The sequence below is a fragment of the Vipera berus genome (genome assembly GCF_964194415.1).
Source record: "Vipera berus genome assembly, chromosome: Z".
Classification (NCBI taxonomy): Eukaryota; Metazoa; Chordata; class Lepidosauria; order Squamata; family Viperidae; genus Vipera; species Vipera berus.
The window spans coordinates 91,537,092-91,564,146 of NC_138205.1; the positions used below are offsets into that span (position 1 = coordinate 91,537,092).

Below are 27,055 nucleotides of genomic sequence, written 5' to 3' on the forward strand. Positions count from 1 at the left end.
TGTGAATTTATAAAATCAGTATCAAAAATCTTATTCATGAAAAGTTTTACAAGTTGGCTTGAATATTGTGACTTCTTCTGGAGTTAACCTCTATGAGCAAATGGTAGCAACATCAAAGAGGTAATGTTAATTCTCTGCATTTTACCTACTTGTAAGTATACCTCTGGGTTTTGTTTTTTTGTCTTCATTTACTTCAGGAAAGTGAAGAAAGGTTCTTTATTAATAGATTCCAGTACTATTGACCCCGAAGTTTCAAAAGAGCTAGCCAGAGAAGCTGAAAAAATGGGAGCTGTTTTTATGGATGCCCCTGTTTCTGGTGGTAAGTTTTTCTCTTTTTTCAGTTGCATCCTTTTGGCTAATTGCACACTAGTTTGGTCAGGCCTGGTTTTTGTGGTGAGGTATACGGTTTGCTGAATATGAAAAATTTATGTTTTATCTTTCCAGTCTTAAAACCTTTTTCAAAGTCCACCTACAAATTCATATTCATATGAATTCACAAGGTAGTCCTTGTGTTGTATCCATTTGTTCAGTGTTCAAAGTTGTGATGGTGCTTGAATGAATCAATCTTATGACCACTACCTCTAATTTTTTAAAAAGATACTTTTTATACGTTATTGTTTTGCTATTATACTTTACCCATGGACCAGAAACTACAGGTAATCTAGACTTACAGTTGGCTGCTTAGCTACCACTCAGAGTTATGACAGACACCTCCATAAAGTGAGAGGTGTTTTAAGAAGAGTCGTCAGGGTGTTTGTTTCAATTTTTTAAGAAGCACCTTATCCACATACTGTACTTGATCCATTTTGATTGAGGCAGTACAGTATTTCTCAACCTTGGCAACTTTAAGTTGTGTGGACGTCAGCTCCCAGAATTCCCCCAGCCAGCCATGAAGTCCACACAAGATTGCCAAGATTGAAAAACATTGAATAAAGATTAAATGATCAGTACCTTCCATTAGGTTCTTCTGAGTAAGCAGCAAATATATGCATGTATAGGTAATTTGAAGTCCTGCCTGGATTCAGTTGTCTTCTTACTACAACTCTGTGAGAAGAGAATCTGGCACGTTTTATGTTCTAAGTGTAAATTTAGAATAAAGAAAGTAATCTTTCTTTGTACAAACTTTGTTACTCAAGTGGCAACTGCAACACTTGCTAAAGTCAAAACTAAAACATTCCTCTTGGAATGCGGAGAGATTGTGAGTGGGTAGATTTGTGTGTAATGTTTTTTCCACAATGGGTTGAATGGAGCCGTTTTTGCTAACCTACCTAAATGATTCTTAGAAGATTTGAAACAGGCATTATAACTTGTAAAGGCTGTTTATTTTTATAAGCTTCAAAAACTTACGACTTGCCTACAGTACAGTACTTTAAAAAAAGAGCTCAAATCTGTTTACAGACTTCATTTCAGAGTCACCATCAAGTCAGTACCTGTCTTTTAAAAATGCAAACATGCGCTCCTGGTCTTTCTATTTACTGAATCAGCATTCTACTGTTTCTACTTGTGCTAAATCTAATTTATGAAATGACTATAAAAGCTAAAATTATTTATATGTTGGCATAAAAAGGCACCACTGTAGTTAAGAGTTTGCTGCCATTTCCATTATAAACCTTCCCTTGGAGAAATTTATAAGTTGGCATGTTTTTCCTATGCTTCAAGTTCTAGGCATGCTGTTTCCAAGTATAGCTGTGAGCTTTGTTTTGTTCCAAAATTTAATTTCAGTAAGATTGGGCCACTTCTATGCTAAATTTTGTTGATTTAATTTGCACTGATTATAACTATTTGATTAACTCTTGAAATCAACTAAAATAATTGAAACGTTTGCCCCTCCCCAAATTGCAAAATGGCATAGTTATTTGTGTAATCACTTTTTGTGGGAAAACATTTCAATTTAACATTTCCATTTTTCTGAATAAATTTTTAAGCTAGGAAATTACATTTAATAAGTATTCACGGATGAAAGCAAATATATACGTGTCCCAGGATAATGTTGCAGGATCCAATCTGAGTCCGTCACTGAGCTTTCGGAGCCCATCTTCAGGCAACTTCTTTCTAAAAGAGTGTATGGTGTGCTGTTCAATGTGTAGTATTTATAGTGCCTGTTGTATGCGGCTTTTTTAGATATTGATTGGGGTGTGTTGATGGCTGGCTTTTATGTGGTTAGCTGTCGTTTGCTTGTGTTGCCCAGCCCTCGCCTTCTAAGTACTTGATAGGCTGGTGGTAAATCAGCACTCTTGTAAATTGAGGAGAAGCCTGTTTCCCAGGCTTCAATCACATCCTGGTTGTTTTTGCGCCTGCCCGTCCAACAATCTTAGTAACTGCAAAATTGAATGTATGTCCTTGTTCATTGCAATGTGAGACTACCAACAAGTTCAGGTCTCCTTGTCTGATTGCTTGCTTGAATTCCTGCAATATGGTGGTTAGCTTCTTCCCCATTTGTCCTACATAGTTACAGGGGCAATCCATGCAGGGAATCCAGTAGATTACATTTGGAAGTATCTCCCACTTCCAGCCGATCTTTACAGTACATAATTGGTCCTGGTATGGTAGCCTCTGGGCAGTGTGTGATGCCCGCTTGCAGATCTTGGGAGCTGCATTCTACAGCTTCTGAAATGTTTTTGATGTATGGCAGGGTGTGTCAGGTGATTGGTCCTGTACCTTAATAAGTATTGAATTTAAAATTAATTGATTTTTTAAAAATACATCAAATATGCCCATGGGTCCAGATAGACCTATTCCATAGACACTACTACTTAATCAGTGGTTCTCAAAGTGTGGTCTAGGGCAGGAGTAGGCAACCTAAAACACTCAAAGAACCACTTGGACCCGTTTCCCATCGAAAAGAACATTGGGAGCCGCAAAACTGTTTTTAACATCTAAAATGAAGATAACACTGCATATATTGTTTTTTTTTACTGTTATGCTATATATAAAAAAAACTACTGTGCTGCATTTATGAAATCAATGAACTACTACAAAGAAAACAATTTTTTATTTCTGCATGCAACAAAAGCATTTTGAACTCCAAAACAAAAGACGCTGGGTCGAAGGTTACTTTCAAATAAAATACTCAAATGTCTGTTTGAGTCCTCCTCGTATTTATGAAATAAAAAGCAAACTATAAAACTACAAACAGAAAAATAGAAAAGAAAAAAATTGCAGGGGAAAAAAAAGAAAAGGACAGGATAAAGGGAAAAAAACCCTTTCCCCTTCATCCCAACAGGTAAAAACAATTTGAGTAGCTTATCTACCATCTTTAAATACAGCATAATTATTCACATACCTCACCTCTTAATTGGTGAGAGACAGGTATCTTGGTCTATATACCAAACGAATGACCCATTGGGATCCCCATATCAAAATAACTTATGTCCGGTCAGAATGTGAAAATAACATTTAACGTAGCACAGTATTTAAACAAAATGATCCGGTTAAGATCTGCATATGTGGGACTGATTGGGGTAGATTGTAAGGGTGACTCCTAAATATAATGTTATATTTTATCTATATCTTAAATTTGTATTTTATTACTATTTCATCTTAAATTGTATCTTATTTAATTCCATTTTAAATTGTATTTTATCAAATTCCATTTTGGATTGCTTTTATCAAGTTTTGGTGATGGTTTGTTGCTGTAACTTTGCACTTTGATATGGCCCAAGGGCTAATCAATAAAGTTGTTGTTGAGTAGCTTATCTACCATCTTTAAATACAGCATAATTATTCACATATCTCACCTCTTAATTAAAAAAACCATCAAAATATTTCATTAAACGTTCTTTACTAAAAGTCCAGTCCCTCCCTCTCTCTCTCTCTCCCCCCCCTCTCTTTCTGCCCTAGGTCTGCCAGTCCTCTTCCCCCACTCAGTGTGTTTGTGTGTGTTCGTTCACTCATCAGTTAAAGACCTGGCTGAATTTATTTAATTGACTGTATATCCACTTAACCAAGAAAAGTGGAGAATGGTGCTCACGTGATTAGGACGCGGGATGGGAGGTTAGCAAGTCCGTGTTTGAGACCATAGTGCTGCTGCATGGTAGGGTGAACTCCTGTCATTCACTCCAGTTCCTTGACAGGCACATGGAAGGAGCCTCCACAGGTGTCCCCAGGCAATGGAGATGTCACCAGCTAATCCTTTCAACTGAGAAGCCTCTTAAAATGTGCCTTCGACATAAACAGGATGGGGATCAGGGGGGAAAAACTCATGATATATTAAATGCACAGATGTAGTTGCCTAGATGCAAGTCTAGGAGCTAAATCAGTTTCCCAGTCTCCTTGTTTAGCATACACAAATTCAGGATGAGTATGTGGATTTTACAGTGATAGAAGGAGATGTTACCCATTCCTCCATTCAAGAACAGGTTTTTCCCCCCACATACACTGCAAAAAAAATCTCTAGTTTTTGTTTGTCTTCAATTGCCATGGTTGTGACAGTGATAGTAGGATCATACATATGGAAGAGCTTTTAAGCCACTTTGAATCCAACTCCCAATTTAGTGCAGAAATCAGCAGAGGTATTTATCACTTGTATAGATAATTGGTTTCCTCTGCCAAACTATTCCTACTGTGTGCAAATCTATTTTTATATACAAATATAATATAGAAATGACCAGAAACAAATGAAAAACAGAACAATGCACAGGTATTGCATTGGTGCACAGAACAAAAGTTTAAAAAAGCCAAAATACACACACATATAGTCAAACAAACTGCAGGTAGTCCTCGACTTACGACCACAATTGAGCCCAAAATTTCTGTTGCTAAATGAAACATTTGTTAAGTGAGTTTTGCCCCATTTTACAACTTTTCTTGCCATACTGCAGTTGTTAAGCTACTAACACGGTTATTACATGAATCTGGCTTTCCCATTGATTTTGCATGTTAAAAGGTTGCCAAAGGGCATCACGAGACCCTGGGACACTGCAACCATCATAAATATGAGTCAGTTGCCAAGTATCCAAATTTGGATCATGTGACCATGGGGATGCTGCACTGGTCGTAAGTGTGAAAAATGGTAATAAGTCACTTTTTCCAGTGCCATCGTAACTTTGAATAGTCACTAAATGAACTGTTGTAAGTTGAGGACTATCTGTATACATATTATACATACTGGTGTAGGTGTTCTGTACCAGCCTGCTACCGGCCCTGTAGCAAAAGCAGGGACAACCCCTTTACAAATGGCAAGAGGCTGGAATAAAGCCTGCCAAATTTATTAACATAAAACAGAGCAAGACAAGACACCAACCATGAAACAGGAGCTATGAAACAGGAACTATCCAAGCGGTTGCCTTCAGCAAACCAGCCCTCCCACACATTCCCCTTAAATACAGTTCAGGGCGTGGCCTCTCTCTGCCTCCTTCCGAGGTGCCCCATTGCCTTCCTCTGTTTACTCCTGATTGACTGCCTCCTGCGTCGGGCGTCCTTGAACAGGGCCAGCTGTGGGTCATCTTCATCCATGCTGTCAAGGCTCACACAGCTGGGTCTCCGTCGTGACCAGGTGGGAGGGGCCTGGCTGAGGGCTCTGCGGAGCCTCAAGGCCATCATCAGCAAGCTCTTCAACACCCCCCTCCTCCTCCTCTGAGTCGTCCGACTCAACTGCCGAACCCACAGGCTGACCCTGAATCACAACAGTAGGGGAGTTCATAAAAGTATGCAAGAATTGTTAGATAAACTGCTGAGGGAGAGTAAATGACCGCTCAGGTCTGGAAAAAGAAGTGGCATGAGAAACAGGACCCAACATACTCCCCTTCCCTTGATTCTGTTTGGCTTAAGAGGACAGTTGGAAGCCCTAGCAGACTTCAAGATTCTGTTATTATAACCATAGTAATAGTCATTCCTGCAGTCTGTTTCCTGACTGGTCTAATTTGAAGGGTTGAAAGTGGTGATCCTTCTTTTAAACATTGACGTAAAACTTACCCATGCAAAAGTTTGTTGACAGAGAGCCAGTTCAAAGACGGAAGGCAACTGCAAATCTTCAGTCTACAATTGTAAATCAGGATTTTCTTTCCAAGAAAATAAAACCATCTGTTTGGCTATACTTCAAGTATAAAGTTCTACCCTGATACATTCCAAGTTTTCAGTATATTCTTCAACATATTTTACCCTTAAACTGTGTTCTCTTTGCACATTCATATTAGCAGTAGTTCAGATATCATCCAAAATAATTTTTAATGTTTCATTAAAATCTGCTAAAATGAATATTTCATCTATATTTTCCATTTTGTAACAGTAGTAAACATATTTTACCTTTTTCCTAAAACATCTTTTCAAATATTTTAATGAATTCTGTTCATTAATCTATGCTACTGAAGACTAAACACGCTCAGTCCTTCCATTTCTCTTCACAGGACTTATTTTCCAGATTCCTATTATCCTAGCCATCCTGTCTCAACCAGTTCCAGTTTATATGAAATCTCTTTTTAAATTGTTGGTTTTCAGAACTGGGCAGAAATTTCAAATTGGAATCTGATCAGTGCAGAGTTTTCTTTTTCTGGGAATTTGTAATTCCCTTATTTTCAGTCAAATACCACTGATTCATAATTTAGTTTGCAATTAATTGTTATTTTAAGATCTATTTTGCAGGTATACATTTACAAACTATTTCTTATATCTGTGCATTTGATGTTCTACAGCAGACCTTTCCAAACTTTCTGCATTTGTGGACTGGCGGGAGGGGGAGAGGGAATGATTCTGTCCTAGCAGGGGGCAAGTGTGCAACTGTGCACGCTGCTTCATTTGTGTGGGCGGCAGGGACGCACAACCACCAGTCACAAATGGACCACGCACTCGCCCACTGCTCACACAGGAGGAGATGCATGTATGCATGCACTCACTCACTTCTGCAGCCCAGTTCTGATCGGCTCAAGGCCCTGTAGTGAGCCACAGCCCCGGGGGTTGGGGACTATTGTTCTACAGTAAAACTTATTTTTAAACTCTGGTAGATTGCATTCCATTATTTTCAGCCCCTTCTCTAACATGTTAAGATTATTTTAAATTGTATTTCTATCTTCTGGAGATAGTCATATTATAAATGGCAGTAAATGCGAGCCAGTTGCCAACCACCAAAATGCAGTCACATGAATCCAAGGGGAGCAGTCATGGGAATTTAGAAACTGGGTCATAAGTACCTTTGGGGAGATCTGTCATAATTTCAAAAGATAAGAAAGATATATCTAAGCATTTTGAATTTCAAATCTGCTCCTCTGGCTTTCTCAGGTCAGTGAAGGATGATTTGTTTAACTCTGGCTTTCTTCCTGTCCTGCCTTCTTTCTTTTTTTTTTTATTAAAGAGTTTTACAAAAACAAAATTTTACAATATATCCCCAAATCCCTCCCACCCCAAACCCACCCACTTCCCAGAGCTAAATACAGGATTATAGTTACAATAATCATATTCTAAATAAAAATTATGCATAATATACAATTAACCAAATTCATAATGTGCTTTAACTCCCCTTTAACATAACTACAAACAAAGTACCAATAACAATATCCCACTAAAATCTACTCATAAGCTAAATGGAACTTTTTAGTCCCATATTTGTTCTGAATATAATTTATCCATCTCCTCTATCCTGCCTTCTTTCATCACCTTACACACCCTACCCTGAGTTAGGGAAAATCAGTGCTGTACTGTATCTTTAACTTCACATTTTGCAAGTAGAACTATTACCTACTCATAAACTTGGGTCTGGATTTTACATAATGTATTAGAACAAGATGGTTAAAAATATTCAAAATATGGTGTTGGGGTCGATGTTAAGTTCAAAACTATCTCTAATATTTCCAGCTGTAAGTGAAGCGTAAAATTGAACGCCTTCCCCCCAAAAGAGGAAAACATAATTTCTCTAAGGTCCAGATCATTTTATTGTCTGCCAAATATCTAGCATAGCAATAGCAGGAAAATTGCAGTTAAGTCAACGACATTCACATTTCCACAAGAAGATCTGATATATAATCATATTTGAAAAGCAGTAAAATTGTACTGTAAATCTAACATCAGCTCTAAGCTCGCAGCCTTTTCCAGGTTATTAACATAATTTTTGGCTTCAGGTATTTTAAAAAATGATAGTCAGCTAGTATTATAAATTGTAATTTAGATCAAAAGAAATTTGGCAAAGAAGTCAATCTGATTTTATACTACCATGACTAATAACAGGTAGTAGTGTGGCTTTAAATCATCTGACTTTCTTCCTAAGCAACATTCATCCATATGTATTGAAAGAATTTCCTATTTGCAGAACTTGGGGCAAAATTGCAGTTGCAGCATTTTTTACCCCAGGCTTACCAAGGTCAGAAGATATCTGTTAGGAGGGCTGATGCCAGAAATCATTGCCTAACATGGTCTTCTGAAATATTGTGTCATTTGTATATTGATTCATTGTGAAACTTGCAACTTCCATCTCTCCAAATAAAGGGAATGGTGGAATCTACATGGCAGTGCCATGCTTACTGAATAACTGAGTTTATGTACGCGTCTTCAACTTTTAATGCAGTTATATAGAAAATAGTTAAAGTAGCCACAGGATTTCAGTATTGTAAACATAAAGAGGTCAAAAGGAAAGAGAAAAATCTTAAAGGTAGGTTCTTAAAAAAACACCCCTAAAAGGATAGGGTGTATTTTTATATTGAATTAGGAGGTTTAATTGGCTAATTAAGGTTTAATTAACTGGCAGACACTTCCAGAAAGCATACAGTACTATTACCTAGCAGCTCTGGGAACAAAAAATGCTAAATTTTGGAATACCCAATAGACTTTAGTTTCTTTAAAAAGATTTGATGTGCATAAGCACCTTCTGCTGGTGGGAGAAAGTCTCTGATAATTCTCCTATTGATGGACTTAATTGGCAATGGTAGAGTTTGGGTGAGTGAGTACTGCCACTGTAATTTTCCATAATGCTTCAGAGTAATACTACATTATTCACACGGTACACAAGTAAAATGGAAATCAACTGTTACAGTAGATGTTTCTTCGAAGTTAGGTTGGGGAAATTATCAATAGAGGCCTTAGGCAATTCTTCAATCCCTAGTTGTTTATTTCTATCACTTTCCAGGTTATTGGCTAAGAAGAAAATATCACATGTAATAGTTTTATCTGACAAATTTAAGATGTTCAGGTGGAATCATATTTCCTATTATCGCTGATTCAGATTAATATTATGGAAGATATTTAGGAGTGTTTGTAAAAAATGTAATATTGTAGTCTAAAGATGCTTACTATATATATGCATGTTTATGAGTCTATATATGTGTGTATACATACATACATGCATATCCAGAACAACTATATTTAATATTAGTTTCAGAAAACAAATTATATTTTAGGGGCATTACTACATGAAAGATCAATTGGATTCAATTCAGATCAGTTCTGCTTTTTCCTGGAAAACTGAAAATGATATCTGTGTATGCAATTATTTTTCCCCTAGTATATAAAGCCATTATTTTTGTATGTTTTTCCACAAATAAAAGTGTAACATATTATTTTGCCAGTGGTGAGCATCTTTAATTGAAATTCAGGATCTAAGTTTTAAGTTAGTTTTTTAAGTTCTTACGTTACTGTCACTCAAGTGGCTCGGTCTTTAGTAGCAAACTTAAGCCCATTTAGAGCTACAGTTCCAAAACTATGTCCATAACGCATTTCAACAAACTCACAGAGGTGCTGCATAATGTTTTACCAATAATTAAATGAAACTGTTAGTGGGTTAGCTGTGATGGCCAGGAGTGTCACTGTACCTTGTTTGGGGAGCATTGGAGTTCTATGAAAAAAGTTATTGATATGCTAAGAGTGTTTTGAACTGAAAAGGTTTGGGCACCTCTGCCTTGGAGCAAAGTCTGTTGAACTCAGTAGATCTTAATTTTGAGTTTGTATACACAACTGTGTTGTAAATAGTGGAAACTTCTTAGAAAAGAAGTGAAGCTGCTTAGTACTGAAAACATTCTACTACTGAAAAATCTATACAGTATTTATAAATCTTGTAATATGGACAAATAAAAAGGCCAGTGAAGAACAGGCTATCCAGGCTTGTGTGTGAGCTTCATTTACAAAAGTAGAAGTTCTGTCTTTATGCAAAAGTATTGTTGCATGTAACATACTGCAATCATAGTTTTCAAATGTAGAAAAAGTATTAAACTGGAATTGTGTGATTCTTCACTTTGATCTTTAATGTTACATGAATTATCTAATTCCTGCCTGAATTCAAAATCTTGTAACAGGGTCTCTTCCTTATTTATTATTTTAAATGGTCTGTTTTTAGAATTCAGTGTTTTTATTCTGTTCAACAGGCAGAATTCCTTGGGATAGATGGGCAGCTATATGTTGGTTGGTTGATTGGTTGGTTGGTTGGGTGGATGGATGGATAGATGGATTGATATTCATGACATTGCAATAATTATATCTTATTCTACTCTTACACGAGTACACTCTTCTAAGATACATGCATCAACTGCCTGCAAACGAACTATATTATGCACCTTGACTTGCATCACAAACCTAGACTTATCCTCAGTTGTAGTACACATCCTTCATTTACTACCACAACTGGCACCAGAATTTCAGTCCCTAAGCAATGTTATCATAAAACAAATGCAATGTGATTACATTGATTAGTGACTGCAATCCTGGCAATCCCGGTTGCCATTGTTAAGTGAACTTTACCAGTTGTTAGGCGAGGAGTTGCTCCAATCCACACTGTTCTGGGCCTAGTCCCTCCCAAGCCTCAAAATAAGGTATGGGAATGCCTCCAATTACTTCCACCTGCCTATCTTCCCCTCCCTTTCCCCCCCCCTTTTGGCTGCCCTGCACAGCTGTCTGGGGCTACTTGTGGGCAACAAACAGCCCCAGATACCCTTGAGGCAGCATGCTACAACTCTGGAAGCTACAGCTGCCCCAGGCCAGTGCCAGTTGGCTTTGCCACGATTCAGTATCAAAGCCCTACTGCTCTGTGCTTCTCCCTCCCACCTGATTTTCACTGCCAACTTCCTGGTCCTGCTGCCGCTGAGGCATGCCCAGCCTGGTTGCTGGGCTGTATAGGGCTGGCAGCGAGAAGAGATGCTTTTGGCTTTTTTCCTCTCCTTTTTTGCAGTCCCTAGCATTTTTTGGTATGTACTCTGGCATGGAGGAACTGCTCTGTGCTTTTTATTCTTTTTCACAGTGCAAAGCCAATACTATATAGCCTGGCAGATAATGGTGAAAAAAGTCAATTGGGTGGGTGGAGTGCAGGGGTGGTAGAGAGTCAAACACCATAGATGGAGGAAAGAAGGAGAGGGGGGTGGGGGCGGAATTCAGAGCCCTGCAGTAAATGCATTTTGATTGCATAGAATGGCTGTAACTTCAGACACAAATTGTAAATCCCTTTATTCAGCATCCTTGTAACTTGAAATAGTTGCTGAATCAGTGATGGTAAGTCAAGGACTGCCTGTAGCTGGTGCTGCCTTTCACCAATACAATACTTAAGTCAGGCTGATTGACTTCTGTATAGTACAGTACATGGCTGAATTTTTCATATAAGATAGTATATCTTAGAAAATCCTATCCTTTTCAACATTTTATTGCCAAAATGTTAAACTAGAATGCCATACATTGTCTCTTTTTTGTCAACAGCAGCCTTTCTTTATGGTAGACTACAACCTTGAGAACCAAACACAAAGTGGTATTAACTAAAGAAAGTGGGGGAAAAACATTATTATTATTATTATTATTATTATTATTATTATTATTATTATTATTATTATTATTATTATTATTATTATTTCTGTAGTAGCATCTATTGCTTTGGTAGGGTTTTTGGGAAGATTATCAATATTAACAGCACAACATTTTACAATCAATTTCATTAGGTTTTATTTGTAACACTTACCTGCAAAACTTCCAATAGTATTTAATCATGGATGGCAACTTTCTGACCATCAAATGTTGAAATTGACTCTAATTCTTGATAATTATTCATATTGCTTGAAATTGATGAAGCCAAGCATTAGCTAGCTGTATGCTCATATTTAGAACACAGGACATAGAATAACAGGATTGGAAGGGGTTTGGAGGTCTTGTAGTCTGACTCACTTCTGGAGCAGGAGATCATACATCATTCCAGATACCGTATTTTCCGGCGTATAAGATGACTTTTTAACCCATGAAAATCTTCTCAAAAGTTGGGGGGTCGTCTTATACGCCCAGTCGTCTTATACCCTGGAAAATAGTACATAAATCAATCGAGCGCCCCCGTTCTTGCAAAGCAACTTCAAGCCTCCTTAGTCCAGTCCCCCCTCCAACGTGACTCTCCCTTCCCACCCCCAAGAGCCTCTAAGCCCCTTCCCCTCCCCCTTGCAAACGCCAGACCCCGGGAGTGGCAGGAAGCCCCTCCCCCTCACCCAAGCGGCATCTGAGCATAAGCAGAGCGCGCCCTGCTACCCGCTATCTCTCCCAGCAGTCTGGACAGCGGTACTTGGCGGTCTGGCGCCCCTCTTGCCCGCAGAACAAGCAGCGCCCCTCGCCAGCTGACCTCGGCATGGCCGCCCCAAGCCCGGCTCTCCAGCGCGTCTTCCGGGCCCGCCTGGCCAACCGCCTCCTGGGCGGGGCTTGGCTCCAGACGCGGCGGCTGCTCCATCTGCAAATGTACTCTCAAAGCCGGATTGCGTTCGGTTGTGCAGGCTGCCGAAAGGCGGGGACTCGGAGTTCCTGCGGTGGTTGCGGCTTCTGGTGTGCCGTTTGCAGAGTCTGGCCTGGAAGAGCGCGTCGTGTGAACGCAGCTCTTGCTTTTATTCCAAAGGGTGGGTGGAAGGAAAAGCCCCTTTGGGCTTCAAAAGGGAGGCTTTGCACCATCTGCATCAGACGGGGCTGAATCGGGCTTGTGTCGGACACTTGGCAACTGGTATGTAAGTATTTTCCGGCGTATAAGATGAAAAATCTTGAAAATCTTTTCAAAAGTCGGGGGTTGTCTTATATGCCCAGTCGTCTTATACGCCGGAAAATACAGTAAATGGTTTAAGCAGCCTCTACTGTAAGCCATTGTTGCAAGTTATAGTTATTATGATATTTATAGTTTCAAATTAATTCAATTCATTAACTGTTTCTAGTCAGTCCAGAATTATATGGGTGATACAGTCCCAAGCCAAAATAAGAAGTATTTATCATTACGTTTTAAAACTCCAAATAACCTGGAATGAGGCAACTAAAGGTTACATTTATGCATTATATCTATCACTTTTTACTATAGTTTTGTTTGGTATAAATTCGGTTATTTCAATTACGTTAATTGCAGACTACCTTCAACCCTAATGTATATAAAAGAAAGGCAAGGTATCAATATTTTCAGCCAGTATATAGTGAACATTAAGACACAGCAAAGCAGTAATTGTGATCTAGATACAAGCTTTCACTCCAACATACAAAAGTAGTATTTTTCTAAGGAGCTTAGAGCTATCTCCACCCCTATTTAAAATAGAATAACAGCATTGGAAGGGACCTTCTAGGTCATTTAGTCCAATCCCCTGCTCAAGCTAACAAGTGGCTGTCCAGTCTCTTCTTGAAAGCTTCCAGTGATGACACACCCTCAGCTTCTGAAGGCAAGCTGTTCCACTGGTTGATTGTTCTCACTGTCAGAAAATTTCTCCTTTTTTCTGAGTTAAATCTCTCTGATCAGTTTCCATCCATTGTTCCTTGTCTAGCATTCAGGTGCTTTGGAAAATAGATTGTTCCCCTCTTCTCTGTGTCAGCTCCTCAATATTGGAAGACTGCTATCATGTCACCCCTGGTCCTTCTTTTCATTAGACTAGCCATATCCAGGTCTTGTAACTATTCTTCATATGTTTAGCCTCCAGGCCCCTAATCATTTTTGTTACTCTTCTCTGGACTCTTTCTGGAGTCTCAGCATCTTTTTTATTGTGTGGTGACCAAAATTGGATGCAGTATTCTAGGTGTAAAAGGGACGCGGTGGCTCAGTGGGTTAAGACGCTGAGCTTGTCGATCAGAAGGTCGGCAGTTTGGCGGGTTGAATCCCGAGTGCCGCGTAGCAGAGTGAGCGCCTGTTACTCGTCCCAGCTTCTGCCAACCTAGCAGTTCGAAAGCACATAAAAATGCAAGTAGAAAAATAGGGACCACTATGGTGGGAAGGTAACAGCGTTCCGTGCGCCTTTGGCATCTAGTCATGCTGGCCACATGACCACGGAGACGTCGTCGGACAAACGCTGGCTCTTCGGCTTTGAAACGGAGATGAGCACCGGCCCCTAGAGTTGGAAACGACTAGCACGCATGTGCGGGGGAACCTTTACCTTTACCTATTCTAGGTGTGGCCTTATTAAGGCTTTATGGAGTCATACTAGTACCTCACATGATGTTGATTCAATCCCTCTGTTAATGCAAATTAGGATTGCATTGGCTTTTTTGGCTGCTGCCATACACTGCTGGCTCATATTTAATTGATTGTGTGCTAGGACTCCAAGATCCCTCTCACAGTTACTGCTATTAAGCCAGGTTTCATCTAATCTGTACATGTACTTTTGGGATTTTTTTTTGCCTAAGTGTAAGACTTTACATTTCTCTGCATTGAATTTCATTTTGTTAGATAGAGCCCAATGTTCAAATCTTTAATTTTTTCTTTTCAATTTTTTTAATTTCTTTTAATTTTTCTGTCATAATAACCCTTTTGAGGTAGACAGGATTGAAAGACAGAAATTTACACAAAGGCTCTCAGAGAGCCTTATTCTGAGAAAGATTTTTAAAATCAATTCTCTCCAGACCAAAATCTAACATTGTATCCACTCACTATTATTGGCTAAGGCTTATGAATCACTACCACTAAAACTTACTCAAGCCTAGAAAAAGATAGGTTGAAAAGCTAGATAAAGCTACATTCTTTATTATTAATATTGTCCCAAAAAGATGTTAAACCATTTTGAACAAAATGTATTCAATAATTAAAAAGTCAGCCTTAAACTGCAGCTAATTAGTTTACATTATTACCTCACTTCAGCTGAGGACCAAAAGTTACTTGGTAAAAGGCACTATATCAGGTGAATTGACCATTTCCCATATGGAATTTTAAGATGATGAGTTTAAATTTCCTCTTAGAGCTAAGTGAGAATAAAACTGAAGGCAATAAATACTGTTGGTCAAAGCCATTAAACCCAAAAGCTGGGAATTCTCCAGTTCTTAACTTAAATTGTTTGTTTATAAGCTGGCGCCTAGTCTGGAGTCAAAAGCTAGAGATTTCTATCTGTGACAGAACTTTGAAACTCTTGCAGGACACTTTCATTTTAAGGTAACCTGAGTTTATAGCTTAGGCTTTAAAGATTACTAATGATTTACTCGTTTCCTTACCATTTAACCAGAATGGACTTTTTTTCCCAGGAAGAGTTCTGTGTTTATTTAGGGTCTTTGTCTGCAAAAGGATTAAAAGGCAGCCCACCAGCATTGTGAACTTGATGGTAATAAGGGGTCACCAAAACACACCATAAAAACATTCTTACTATGGAATTAATTATCCAATGTAATTTTATAAAGCCATTCGGGAACTCTTCTTTAAGGCTTCAGCATCTTTATTTTTTTCTGTTAAATAAAGAAAAAAACATGTTTTTCTCTCATCTGATACAGGTATTCAACTTCAAAAGGCTTGAACTAATTGGGAATTCCTGTTACTAGTATCTCCTATATACAGAAATGTAAAACATTTTTCTAGATTGTTAGTACGTGGTTTTTTCCCCCCCAATCTCAGACTTTTCAATGTTTTCAAAAGAAATTCATTCATGTTTTGCACCACCAGATGGCATTGCAACCAAGCTGGATTTAAAATAGTAGCTGCTTATTTGTAGAAACATTTGAAGCAGAAAAGTATAAATTGAAAAAAATGACAAAAATGGTAAATTAAATATTCTTTTAAAATATAATCCTTACTGCAGCTTCTGATAAGATCTTTTGAAGCATCATCTGAACATGTTCATATATGAGCAGAGTATAATTACTTGATTGTTGAACTGATAGGTAAAACGTGAAGTCACAATGTGTTAGTATAGAAAATGAGTTCTTGGTGTGTAAAAATAAGATTTCTCTTTAAACTTAACTTTGATGAAGAAATGCTGTAATTATCCAACATAAGGTTGTTCCTCTCTAAAGTGTTTTGCCAAATCAGACAATAAAGGCATATAATGTGTGAAGTGTGTGTGTGTGTGAGAGAGAGAGAGTGCAACAGTTCCATTGTTCAGGTTATGGTTATAAGCAAAAAAGGTAATGCAGTGAATCTTGAATACAGAACATACAATGCAAGATGTTACTGGGGATGGATAAATAATACATGGAAAGTAATGCTACTAACCGGATCTGAGTAGTTAGGTGTATTATATGCATCCTATATTAATTAATCATCCATTAAAAATGAAGAAGACAGATTTGAATGTAACATTTTATTATCTCTGTATCAATTCACTGTTTGCGGCTGTTGTGTCAAAACTAGACCAGATGTTTGAAAGGGAGATATTGTTACATCAGCCTATTGTAAACCAAAGGCCTGTCATCCCAAAGATGTTGAATTTCATGTCTGGTGATTGAAATAAACAGTCTAGGCGGGATAGTACTATTTTTATAAAAATGCCTTAATTATAATATAGAATAAGATTTGTTGTTTCGCAAATTCCATATTTTTTTTAAAAAATACCATATAATTTGAGAAGACATTTTTATTAATTCATGTGGAAAATAAATAAAAAGAAACTGTTTTCTGGTGACACATTATTACCCTGTTCAGGTTTTATCCTTGCTTAATTCATGGTAATGATAGTTTTCTCAACAGGTTTATGAAGTGCTATTCATCTTACACCATTGCTCTTTCTCTTCAAGTATTTAATGTGTGTAATAGATTGCAAAATGTATACACTTTCAAAGTAAGTGTCTCTGACCTTCAACCTTGTCCTCCAACCAAGGATCATCTTCTGGTCATCCTGTGTTGTTTTTTTTAATTTATATCTCAAATAATACTAAAGCTCTAAACTTCTTGAAGTTATTATAATTAAATGCTTGTTTTGTTAATGCTTTTCACTTAAAGCAGATATATACACTGGTAGACATCAGCAGTATAAGGCAATTGTGCCTTTTGACCCTGAGTGTTAAACTTCTAAATATGATACAACCATCTGTTTCTAAGCTTTGCTGCATGTGAAATAGTTGTTAGTTGTTCAACGTCAAAAAGCTGTGATGGTTTCCTTTATAGATTCTGCCTGTACCCTGGAATTGCTTCCTGTTGTCACTGAACTGTTCATTGTTTAACATGTCATATTTTCTCAGCAATTCCTTAATAAGCAAGATTTTAGCTAGCACATTAGTCTTCATTCATATGATGCAACAGGGATGCTGCTTGAGAAACTATTCAGTTTGTCAACACATTAAACTATTTGGGTCTTGGAAGCTTTAGTGAGGTTGGGAGCTAATGACACATATACAGATTTTTAATGTACTTTTTGAAAAAAATGTTGCTTAAGGCCTGGGATAAATGAGAGTTTTGTCTTAAGATTCCCAAACTGAGTTCATTAAAAACAGTACTCTAGAGGTAAGACAAGTCAAGTTAAATTGCAATTATATAGAATAGAGCATTACAATATTGATTTGTCTCAACTTGATTTGGAGTAGCACTTATTTCCATTGTGTGTTGCATTGGGAATCTCTGCATTGAGATGAAAAATAAAATAGATTTGTTTAAAATAAAAACAGGTTTTTGCTATATTAAATTTAATTTTTGAATAAATATATGTATACTACAGTCAAAATCTACTAGCATGTATGTATCCTGCTTCTAGAATATTCCAATGTGTAAAGCAATAATTGTCTGCCTTTGACTAACAGATTGATATAAATGTTAGTAATACTTACAAGAATACCTTATATACTTGAGTATAAGCCGACTCGAGTATAAGCCGAGACCCCCAATTTCACCCCCAAAAACTGGAAAAAGTTATTGACTCGAGTATAAGCCGATCCGCCGTTCTGCAAGCCTCCGCCGCCGGCGGAGGCTGGATCCACCAGCAGAGGCTCGATCCACCATTTTGCAAGCCTGAATACACAGGAATACCCTGTGTGGCCGCGGCTCTCGGGGAAGCCCTGGCTGTCCGCTTCCTCGCTCCACGCTGCCATTCGGGGCCCGCGCGCTCCCCGGGCAAATCGCGGCGCCCAGCAGGCGAGGAAACACGCCCGCTCCAGTCGCCCCCCCTTCCCTCAGGAGACGCGAAGCAAGTGACCGCCCGGAGCTTACCGAGGACTTGCGCGCGGCCGAGGCTTCGGTGCTTCCAGGATCGCGCGCACCTCTCCCAAGCCGCCGCCGTCCGGAGACCTGCCGACGTTTGGGGAGGTTTGGGGAGGCGCCCAAACCTCCCCAAACGTCGGCAGGTCTCCGTTCCTCCGCGCCCTGCCTGCCTGCTTCTTTCCGCTGCGGCAGGTCTCCGGACGGCGGTGGCTTGGGAGAGGTGCGCGCGATCCCGGAAGCACCAAAGCCTCGGCCGCGCACAAGTCCTCGGCAAGTTTTTTTGTTGACTGGAGTATAAGCCGAAGTGGAATTTTTCAGCCCAAAAAGTGGGCTGAAAAATTCGGCTTATACTCAAGTATATACGGTAGTTGGTTCATTTTTACTCGAGTCAGGTAAAGGCTCATGCTAATTAACAAAATAACCTGTTTAGCCACAAACTGTATAAAGCATAAGTGTGCAGTCTGTGGAGCAGTGGGCTAATGCCTCCTTAAGTAACACCAGCTGCCTGCAATTAGTGCGGGTTCGAGTCCCACCAGGCTCAAGGTTGACTCAGCCTTCCATTCTTCCAAGGTAGGTAAAATGAGGACCCAGATTGTTGGGGGCAATAAGCTGACTTTGTAAAAAATGCCGCTTGGGGGGGGCCGAGAGCCCTAATAAGCAGGCATATACATAGAATGAAGGCTATTGCTAAGCACATTGATTTGTGCTTCTTAGATTGTAAGTCGCCCTGAGTCTTCGGAGAAGGGCGGGATATAAATGGGATTTTAAAAAAAGAGTGCTAAAAGTGCAGATTTTTCATGCTCTCAAATTCTGTCATTTACTGCCACAAATTCTTAAACTGATACCTACCTCTGCTTTGTCCTGTTACTTTGTATATGACATTTGCGTTGGTACTTTGATTTCATAAGCTGTAGAAGTAGGTACCCTTAACAGATGAATTGATTATACCCATAAAACATGTGATAATGAAGAAAGTGTTAATATTGATATATAACTTAAACATTTTGCTTATGTTAATTCCATTTGGTTCCTGTAGACAATTAGTTAATTTAATCATGATTTTTTAAAAGGAATGTTTAACACCAAGAATTGCTCTTTTAAAGGAATGTTGTAGATTTATGTTTCCAGACTTTAAACGATATCACCAGGCCTATTTGTTAATTTCAGTAACATGGCATGGGGACATGTAACCTATGGAACTGTGTCTGCACCATTAAATCAACCCACCCAGGGTCAGGCAAGAAAAGCATGTTGCAGTTCCTATCACCCAAGAATTCCAACTGGCACAGGCCAGGAAGACAGCCTTCTCTGCTAATGCCCTTGCCAGTGGAGTATTCTCCCCCTGGAAGTGAGGCCGGCCTCCACCCTCATGGCTTTGCTTAAGGCTCACATAGGAACATGCAGATATGGGGCTGGTGAGTTCCTTGAAAGCCCTCCCCTGCTATTTTACTAAATTTCATACTGATTTTTAATTTATCCTTGCCCAATGCATTTTATAGATTAGTTTTATGGTGTGGTATTTTAACTGTACACAACCCAGAATAGCTCTGTGAGCGGGATGGATGACTTTAAAATAGGATAAATAAAAAATTTAAAAAAATCTGAAAGGTAGCTCTTCAAATAGAGAAGACCTTAAAATAGAACATTGTCTTTGTACAGTGTGATATTATTACAAGTACTCTTTCAAATTCTATAGGTGGGGCTTGGACATTTTACTGATAACCCTATACATTCATTTGACTTCCTGGTTTGAACCTCAAATACTACTGGTGCCTTACATACTTGCTTTACTTCATTAGAATCCTACTTTTCCTCTTTTTAAAAAATGTTGGTTTTTTTAACTTGGAAGGTTTTGTTTCTGAGTAGATGATTTGAGATTGAATTGCTGTAATTAATACATAACCCTATTTTAAGCTGTTTAAATTAAATCAACCAATGGTACATTCTTGCCAGCAATATGTGTACATTTAAGTCCACATATATAATAAACTAACAGTATGGGTTTAGCAGCTTATATATCATTTTGGGAAGATAGTATCATTTCCCAAGAACAGTTACTCAATATAGAGATGTTACATATTGTTGACTTTGACACTTCTATTCTGTTTTACTGATAAAGCTCACTGTTATGCGGAAATAAATGAGATATTTTGGCGAGTCAAAATGTGAGTGCCCCTGTCAGTGTAAGATTGGCTCAAGGAGCATTAATGGGGTACACTTGAGTAATTGAATTTGCATAACAAGGCTCACTGAGGGGATTTGACAGGCATAGAGATTTGTCTGGCTAGAGATCTCCAGATGGACATGACCACACAGCAGCTGGGTGGCTTGTAGCACAGCATGATGAGCAACATCCAGGTTGTCAGCTGCCCCATTCAGTTGCAAAGCCCTGGCAGGCCAGCTGGTGGTTTCCGACAGCCTATATCCATGTTATTGCTGTTTGTACACTGCTTATCAGCTTACAGAACCTGCAGGGACTACCAGCAGAAACTATAACACATTGCCTCTGAGGTTTGCTAAAATGCTTCAGAAATCTGTTTTGGTTCTATTGATGTTATTTTTACAGTAGAGAGAAACTTCCAAAAATGCTTTTAATGCTTGAACAAAGATAAAGAAGCCTTCTTGTGTGCATGCTAAATATCACTCCTAATTTATTATATATCTCCCATTCTTTTTAAAAAATTATTGTAATTCTCAAGAAACGGATTCCATTTGCTGTTTAATTTTGAAAAACCGAACTATTTGTTTTTCTCATTTTCATGATGATTATAATGTTAAAGACTTGGATCTTTCTCCAGCTTGTAAATGTAAGAATAAAGTTTTAATGAACATTGAACAAAGCTATTATTTTTTAAATGCCCTTTTTTTTCTCTTCTCCTCTACCTCCTTTTCCTTCTCCTCTCCTCTTGATAGAAGCACCCCTTCATTTCCCCCTTTTTATTATGCAGTATCAAACTTTACCAACAAATGTCAGACTAATTTAAGGTGACTGTGTTGCCAGGTATACTTGAGATACTAAGATCCAGGAATAATATATATATATTAAAATGACAGAACTATACAATCTGTAATAGCTATCTCCAACATGATGTTCTCCAGATGTGCCCCAACAAATTTAAAAATACATAATTTGTAGAATACTAATCTATGTTAACAGATGGTTTTGCCTTTCATCAATAGTTAAGATGCTTTTAAATTTTGTTTCGGTAATTCTGCATGCTGTTCTTATAAAACACTCAAATAAATGAACGATTAGAAGATAAGGTATCGGTAGAAACTGTGGGAAATTATAAAAGCGGGAAGCTAAACTGGGAGATTTCCATGGCAACAATGAATTTACATTATTTGAATCCAAATAATATGTGACCCAATACATAGAGATGAGCACATATTAGTCTTCATTTTTACTTTGATATGCTTGAATTATAATCTGGGTATAGAAAATATTAGACTGAATTCTTTGGCATGGTCAGGTCACTTCCTGGGCCAGACATCAGTTATGGCTACTCAAACTCTCTGCAGAGCCCATTAAGATGGTTTATCCCAGCGTTTAAGAGATACAGGCAGCTTCCAAAAGACATTTGGCAGTTTTTCAACAATTTGCTAATCTTTTTAATGAGATGGAATTTCTGTTGATAGCTGTCACTCTACTTCCCCAGTCCCCAACCTTGGATGGGTTAACCTGGTAACAGTTGAGTGAGACAAATTATTCTCCTTCCTTAGCCAGATCTCTGGGATAGCAATAGCACTTAGATATATATATATCGATTCACAATGCTTTACAGCCCTTGCTAAATGGTTTACAGAGTCAGCATATTGCCCCCAACAATTTGAGTCCTCATTTTACCCAACTTGGAAGGATGGAGGTTTAAGTCAACTTTGAGCCCATGAGGATAAAGGAATCAAACATTTAATATTGACACATACTCATTGTTGTAAGCTGCCCAGAATTGCCTTGTGGCAAGATGATTGGCAAACAAATTTAATAAATAAAAATAACTAAATAAATGAAAGCAATATTTTTATTCAGAAATCAATCCAGAATGATCATTTATTTCCTAGAGACTGACTCGGAAAAAGAAATATTTTAAATTAGAAATCTTATCTTCTCTGCCACCTTAACGGAAGGAAAATGCAAACCTATTACATTTTCGTTATAACAACTAAGCTAGAATATCTCCCCATTTCCTCTTTTGCTATTAATTTCTTCAGTATTTGGTCCTGAATCATTATTTCCTTCTCTCTGAGATGCATCTTTAAAAGCCCCAATGAAACAGTACTGAAGACATTTCCTGAAATGCACTGCAACTAATTAGCCAGTACAAGAAGGAAGAACTGAACCTTAAAAACATTATAACCTTGAACAAATTTCGATTCCATTCCAAGTATGGCATTAGTTATATAACAGTTTCCATCCCTGTGGTATGATAATAGGATACGTTTATGCCCTTTCTGGCAGTAAGCACACCTATTGCTGGTATTTGCATAACCTTGTCTTCTGACCAAATACAGGTTTTGTATTACTGATATAGTGTAGGACATGTACCATATCTTTTGGAGGCCATAATTTCACAGGATTGTAAAATTTCAAAATGGAAATTAAGGTACATATTTTAAAATCTTACCCATGTGCAATACAATTTAGTGTCTTCTCAGCTTAAAGGTATGTAATCAATACCCCCCCCCCCCGGAGATCTTAAAAGTAATTGCCACATTGTAATTGTAAAAATTAATGGCATAGAAAGTAGAAGTTATATGTGTAACTGGAGATTAGTCAGATTAAAGTTGGATATGAACATGAATATAAATATGACATTTTATTTAATATTCTGTTTTCATCTACTTTTTTTGGAGTGCAAACCCAGCATACAATTCAAAGGCCAAATACAGTGCTTAGAATGATTATGCACTTCTGCTGTAGAAAATAAAACAAATATATAAGTACATCCATAAAATAATGCATGGTGGACAAATTAAAGGGAATATCAATTATCTTTAGCAGCAGCACTCAATGCTGTGACATGTCACAGTTCCCATTTGTAGTTTAGAATCCTGTCACTTTTGCCATTAATGTTGTATAATTAATAAAAAGATGTTTGAGTGCATAGCCTTTTGCTATGTGTTCAGTTGAATGTTGTCTATTTTTTACTAAATTTGAAAGAAATTTATTTATTTGGCTGCCTTGCTAAATTATAGCTTGGTCGTGTCATTCGATGTTACATGTTCACTTGAAAGACTATTGTCTCTCCCCACTTTAAACAGTAGTCAATCTAAAAATGTGAAAATGTGAATTTTCCACTTTTCAACTAGTAAGTAATCTGTAATTTGTGTAAGCAGATTTCTTATGCAATCTCAAATTATTACTTTCTGTTTAAAGAAGAAACAGGCATAATAACAAAAAATTTTCATTTATAGAACCTATGTGTAAAATTGTTTATAACAATAATGTAGATATTGATCCACTTGTAATTATCAGAATATGTTCTAGAAGATATTCTCACAAAATAGATTTTACAGAAAGTAGATAAATAGCTAGAAAGTAGATAAATAGTTTTACTAGAATAATAAGAACCACTTCCTCCAAACCTCCTTTATTTCCAAACACTTTTATGTTGTTCTTAATTACTTTTGTCCTTCTTGAGGGCAGGTTGGTGTATTTCCATTTTTATTGTTCAAGAAGACATTTGGGTCATCCATATATTATTGAAACTAAGGTGATGCTGATGGTTAGTACCTCACTTTGAAGTAGGTGGATTTTCATTTCTTTTCATTAGAAGTATGTTTAAAAACGCAGAAAATTAAGGAAGTAAGTATGATGGATCATCCCAAAAGGATGATCACCCATGGTGATAAGTGGAGTCCCTGACAATATAGTTCTTATGCCCTTTTTTGATACAAATAAAAAGACTTGCTGAGAATTATATTATATTATATTATAATTATATTATATTATAATTATAAAAGAAATATATATTTTCTTTTCTTGCCTTCTGGTACTTTGGAAAATAAGTTGACCCCCGCTTCTTTGTGGCAGCCCCTCAAATACTGGAAGATTGCTATCATGTTCCCCCCCCCCAGTCCTTTTTCTCTAGACTAGCTATACCCAATTCCTGCAACCGTTCGTCATATGTTTTTTTCTCCATGCCTTTAATCATCATTCACGGCTCACTTTGGAAGACCATATAGTAGCTGTGACTAGGGGGGCCTTCGTCCAGGTTCGCCTGGTGCGCCAGTTGCGGCCCTATCTAGACCGGGATGCTTTATGTACGGTCACTCACGCGCTCGTGACCTCTCGTCTGGACTACTGCAACGCTCTCTACATGGGGCTGCCCTTGAGGACCACTCGGAGGCTCCAACTGGTACAGAATGCAGCCGCGAGAGTTGTGTTGGGAGTCTCCCGATACTCCCATGTCACACCTCTGCTCCGTGAGCTGCATTGGTTACCAGTTGTCTTCCGGGTGAGATTCAAGGTACTGGTAATGGTGTTTAAGGCCCTACATGGCATGGGTCCGGAGTACCTTAGGGAGCACCTGCTGCCGGCATCAACTTCCCTCCGCCCTGTGCGTTCCCACAGAGAGGGCCTCCTCAGGGTGCCACCGATCAGAGAATGTCGATTGGTGGCCCCCAGGGGGAGGTCCTTCTCTGTGGGCGCCCCAGAGCTATGGAATCGGCTGCCGGTTGAGCTCTGGATGGCACCCGACCTTCGCTCCTTCCGTCGCGATCTGAAGACACTCTTATTTGAACAAGCCGGCCTGGCCTGATGGGGGATGGGTTGGGTTTTATGGTCATTTTTAATATTTGTATTTACTGTTTTTAGTCGGGCATATGTTTAATTTTCTTTTAACTTTTGTATTTTTGTATTTTTTATATACAGTATTTGCCCTGTTCACCGCCCTGAGTCCTTCGGGAGAAGGGCGGTATATAAATTAAATTAAATTAAATTAAATTAAATTAAATTAATTAAATCTTAGTTGCTCTTCTTTGCACTTTTTCCAGTCTCTACATCTTTTATTTTGTAATGTAGTGACCAAAACTGAATGCAGTATTCAAGGTGTGGTCTTACCAAGGATTTATACAACGGCACTAATAGTTCAGTTTTCTAAAAAGTTCTGTACCTCTGTTTATACAACCAAGGATTGTATTAGTTTTCTTGGCCCACCGCTGTACATTGCTGGCTCATGTTTAAGTGATCATCCACTAGGACTCCCAACTTCTCCAGCATGACGAGTGGAGAATCCACAGATGGGTTGATCTTGCCTTTCTGCCCTAGAGACTAAGTCAGTCAACCTTTGCCACATCTCTCCTCTTCCGGCTAGGAATCCCCAGTCACAACTTAGTCTTAGCCCAAGAGAGACGTGGTGAAGATTGGCTCTAGCAGAAGGGCAACACTATTGGATTCTCCAGGTTGTATTTTTCCTTCCTTTCCTTTTCTCTGCGTTGATATCAGCGCTGCAATTTAAACTGCTGTAACTCTGAGCAGTTTTTACAGGCTTCAACTGAAGCCTCAAGAGCCTTAACTTCTAAGCAAGCCACACGTGTAGCGGTCGCCATTTTGGACGCCACTTCTTTGTTGTGCCAGGGGAGGGGATCCTCCTTTTCAGTGAGGGCAATTTAGTCGCAAAATAGACCTCATTTAGCCAAATTTTCAGCTAGCAGCTCCTTGCTCTGGCATTTGAATTGACTGCCACAATCAATTGTCGGGACGTTTGTTTTAATGATTTGAAAACACCATTTTGAAATACAGTACAATCCGCTCTCAGGCCAGTCAGAAGACCAGCCTCCTGGGTCATTTTTTTCCTTCTGATTGTTTATTCAGTTAAGGCTCCTTGGCAGCTCTTACCATAATTAGAAACAGCAGCAACAGCCTCCTGCCTCTCAGCTCATTACGGAGTTTTTCTAATCACTCCAGGCATTTCCAAAGGCTTCAAGGCGTGGCTGGGAGCCTGCCTTAGCTGCAGTCAGTTTCTTTACAGTTTTTTTTTACTGCTTATAGTGTGCTGGCTACCCAATTAAATTGGTCCTGACGCCACAACAGGATTTGAAGTGTGCTGGCCGTACCATTAATTGGTCTTGCCGCCACCAGCAGATTCATACGTGTGCTGGCCGTACCATTAAGCTGGTCTTACCGCCACTTCCAGGATTGTGTATGTGCTGGCTATCCCATTAAGTTGGTCGTGCCGCCACCACATCTAGCCATAACTTGGCTCTTTACTACTGGGCTCACCTCTCTGTTGTAAACGCATTGAGATTGAAATTACTGGGATATCTCTCATTTCACAATGGCAGATGAGACTACAGAAACTCAGGTTCAAGGTGCCTCCAGCAGTTCACCCAGGCGCAAGAAGGCCAAGTCAGCTGAGCAGGAGACTATTGGCAAACTCAGATCCAAAGGCAAAGGGTATTCCAGAGCTGCTGAGAAGGAAGCAAGCAGGAGACACCAGGCATTGGAAAGACAATTCTCCAGAGCTACAAAGCAAAGGAAAGATACCAAGGCTGGTCAGATTCCTTCTGTTCCTATGGAGGCATCGGTTTTCGGCCTTCAACAGGACCCTTCACCCTCATCTGTCCCCAGTGCCTAGTCCCCAGAAGGAGAAACAGGTAAGTTAAACTTTCCTGAGATAGAACAGGTGCAGAGGGCTTGGCCTTCAGATTGCTGCTCCTCCTACTGCAGCTAGACCTCTGGGCCCAGAGGCCATTCACTCCTACAGCGGCGAGGCTTTGCCCTCCAGATGCTCCAGAGGCAGAACTATCAGAACGACTGCAGTTTCTGATTTCCCAGGCCATTGCCCAAGGCATAGCCTCAACCCTGCACCAGACAGCTTGGCCTGAGTCGAT

General features: G+C 38.8%; 1 protein-coding gene across 1 annotated transcript in view; it reads left to right on the forward strand.

Annotated features, from left to right (window-relative positions):
* Nucleotides 1-27,055, forward strand: part of HIBADH (3-hydroxyisobutyrate dehydrogenase) — an 80,248-nt gene that overhangs the window by 12,343 nt on the left and 40,850 nt on the right. Inside the window, exon 4 of the mRNA XM_081346511.1 lies at nt 198-319. Coding sequence (XP_081202637.1) covers nt 198-319 — 122 coding nt within the window. The remainder of the gene's footprint in view (nt 1-197; nt 320-27,055) is intronic.